Source organism: Ipomoea triloba, chromosome 4 (assembly GCF_003576645.1).
Source record: "Ipomoea triloba cultivar NCNSP0323 chromosome 4, ASM357664v1".
NCBI classification, from domain to species: domain Eukaryota; kingdom Viridiplantae; phylum Streptophyta; class Magnoliopsida; order Solanales; family Convolvulaceae; genus Ipomoea; species Ipomoea triloba.
The window spans coordinates 24,979,489-24,983,128 of record NC_044919.1 but is presented as its reverse complement, the minus strand read 5'-3'; the positions used below and the strand labels follow the sequence as shown (position 1 = coordinate 24,983,128).

The following is a 3,640-nucleotide window of genomic DNA, read 5'->3' as shown; positions in this document are numbered from 1 at the left end:
TGAATGTTGTGATTTGAAATTCCTACCAAATTAAATTTACTTGGCAACTTTAACAAGTATCATTGATAACTTACCTTACAAAAAAAATATAAATTTATAGCCATTATAAAGCAATAAAAAAAGCTATTTTAAGCTACATATTTGAATGATTTAGCAATTAGCAACGGTAACTTACCTTACAAAAAATATAAATAATTATAGCCGTTATAAAGCAATAATAAAGAGCTATATTAAGCTGCATCTTTCAAAGATTTAGAAGAGAATAAAAAACCTTTGCATAGATTTGCAAAGGATTTTTGTTTTGAAAGATGGCTAATGGCAGTCGGTGTGCAGCATGCAGGCAATTAAGAAGGAGATGCACTTCAGATTGCATATTTTTGCCATATTTCCCTCCCAACGATCCTCAAAGATTTTCTGTTGTTCACAAAATCTTTGGTGCCAACAATGCCGGCAAAATGCTAAAGGTATTATGTATATAATTATTTTACTTTAATTTGTAGTTAATTTTTTATTACACTCCATTTCCCATACATACATACTACACACACATCTCTGTTTGTTTCATGTAACTACTTTAGCTAAGGAATTAGTCTTGTAACTAGTTTACATATAGCATTAGCATTAGCAATAACACTTTGAACGAAATTATTAAATCTTGCCTATTAGGTCAAATAAGTGTGGGGTCTTTAACAAGGGTTTAGGACTTGTTCTAAGTTAGAATAATGGTGATATCAATAATTCAAATGATGACAACGATGCGATGCATCTTCAAGGAGAGGGAGTCTAGGTGATAGATAGAGAAATGATAAAATTGGGGGAAAATGACAACACAAACAAAACTCAATATGTTTTTATTTTTTATTTTTAAATTTAAGATGTAATGTCAACAACAAATATGAGTAAACATATATACCCATCTAAAACAACTATATCTTTAAATTACTAGTATTATTCTAAGAGTCCAAAATATCAATATTATGATTTTTTTTTTAATACGAGAATCATATTAAATGCACTCACTCAGACACTTTGTTTAGGATTTAATTTTCAATTCTTTTTTATTTTACTAGTAGTAGTAATATACTATACTTGCTTTAATAACGACAATACTTATGTAGTTGTGCTTTGAATTTTTTTTTCCATTTCCTATAAGTATTATCTCAAAATGCATATAATATTTTTTTTATCTAAAAATTATGGATTTTCTTTACAAAAGTAAATAAGATATTCAAGTCTATTGGTGGTAAATTAAACAAGAAATGTATGTCATACATTTTAATTATTTATCTTATAAATTAAGGATAATGACTAAATGTAGGGCAAAAAGTGCATCAAAATGTATGAAAATAGTATTTAGTAAACCAATTATGTGATGATTTAACGGTCATGGGACTAAAGTTAATAAATTATTACATTTTTCAGTTAGTTTTTTTTTTTTTTTTTTTTTTTTTTTTTTTTTGTGGGATGGAGGAGCTAATGGCCCAAATTAGTTAATCCTCTTGGTTGGCACACCGAGTGCATTCTGGCTAAGAGATCTTTGAGATTATTCGGAGGGTCCTATAGTCTCAGCTCGTAGTTCTTCCCTAGTTACAATCATGACTCAGATTTGCAAGAAGATATGCACATTGATTCTCCACTCTCAACATACATGCGACACTCATATGCAATCAACTTGCCTAAGGAAAGCCTTGCAATCCAAACGTAAAGCCCCCAAACCTGAGTCCATCTGAAAACCCTATTATCGCTAATAGCCCCAGAGTCTAGCTCCATTTCAACACATCGCAACCCTTTATCTCGAATCAATCTTAGGCCTTCCCTGTTGCCCAATGATCATTCTTGATTCCTGAATTATTGTTTTGATTAAAACAGCAAGTAGAAGAGTATAAACGAGGCGATGTTGCGGAATCCTTGTACTACGAGGCACAATGTCGGGTAGAGGATCCAGTATATGGCTGCGTTGGAATCATCACACTTTTACAACAGGAAATTTACAACTTTGAATCGCAATTGGCCAAAATTGAAGCACAAATTCGGCTGCTCAAGGCTCAAGGAGTAGCAACACCAACCCTTTAATTTGAATTTTATCAATATCTACTTTTAGGCATCATGCCCCAACAAATGTTCCATATTTTCGATTTAGAAAATAAAATTCACTTTGATAAAAAATAATAATATAACTTTCATATTTTTCTTTTTTCTTTTTCTGAAAAATAAAAAATTTTCCAATTCTCTTAATTATTTTTAATTTATATATATGCTTATATATAGACAGTATATATATTATGTATGAATTGCTACTCACATCGACATTGTGTTCTATTTATGTCTTTTTGCGTGCAAGTTAATCAAGAGATCAGGTAAAAAATAAAAATAAAATTTACATGCTACCCGTGAGCACACAACGTAACCACAGATTATGCTAAAGAGTTTCACCGTGTCTATTAGATTTCAAATTGAATTAACGAAAATATAACTAATCAATTTTAATTTTAAAAAAATTCAAACCACTTATTACATACTCTATTTAATTTTTTTTTCAAATAGTATGGAATGTTTATAGGTTCTTTTTTTTTTTTTTTGGGGTGTGTGTGCACTCTAAAAGCTAAACTCTCTATTTAAATTTATTGTACTATTTAATGTTTTATTTTTTTGTCAAAATGAAATCAAAATAATTATAATGGGGAACATTTTGTACATCGATCAAGACATTAGGTGAGATTATACTTTTACTTGGGGCAGCCGGGCAGAGTATGCCACCAAATTTTAAACAAAAATTATAATGAATACTGGCACGAGAGATGAATTATATTTAAATTATTTAAAAAAAATGCACTAGTTAGTACTGATTTACTGTGGTGAGAATAATGTGATTAAAATGATTCAATTATCACAATTATAGTCTATTATTATCACTCCAAAATTCTATTTGTTCAAATTTATTTCAGAACTTATAAGTAAATTATTAGCTCTATTTAATATATAAAAAAAATTCCAAATAAGTTTTTATTTTGAAACACTATCACTTAAAGTGTTTCATAAAATAAAATTTAGATTCTTAATTTTATTTTACCATAACTTTATTATACTTTATAAAAATGACACAATTTGTCTCTTCCTCATTAAAACCCTAATCTTTTTTTTTTCTATCATATCTACTTTACCAAAAAATTATTTTAATTTTAAATTTTAAAATAATAATTTCAAAAGATATAAGATTATTTTTGATGATTTTACGTGAACCGGGTCCACCATAAACCGGGATAGTTGTATAAAATGAAGGGTAGAAAAACGCAAATTATACTGTGGACCATGATCATAGCTGATACTGCAGTTGTATTGAACGGATACTGCAGTTGTGTTGAAAAGATACTGCAGTTGCAAGGAACAGAGATTGTTCATCCGTTAAACACAACTGCAGTATCCGTTCAACACAACTGCAATTCCAGATGGATGACACGACCTCTGTTCCGCGCAACTGCAGTTCTCTTTCAACACAACTACAGTATCCTTTAAACACAACTGCAGTATTAGTTCAACACAACTGCAGTATCAACCATGACCCATGGTCCACGGTATAACGACTAGTAGAAAAATATATGGTAACGTTATTGCTCGAGGTGATAGGCCCAAAAGCATATAC

The 3,640-nt window shown here is 29.8% G+C and overlaps 1 protein-coding gene across 1 annotated transcript; it reads left to right on the top strand.

The window, feature by feature from the left end:
- The first annotated feature begins 308 nt into the window (after window positions 1–308).
- On the top strand, window positions 309–2,073 carry LOC116016050 (LOB domain-containing protein 24-like). Its single transcript, XM_031256214.1, has 2 exons — window positions 309–464; window positions 1,870–2,073. Exons 1-2 carry the CDS (start codon window positions 309–311, stop codon window positions 2,071–2,073), a joined length of 360 nt encoding a protein of 119 aa, XP_031112074.1.
- Window positions 2,074–3,640: the final 1,567 nt, after the last annotated feature.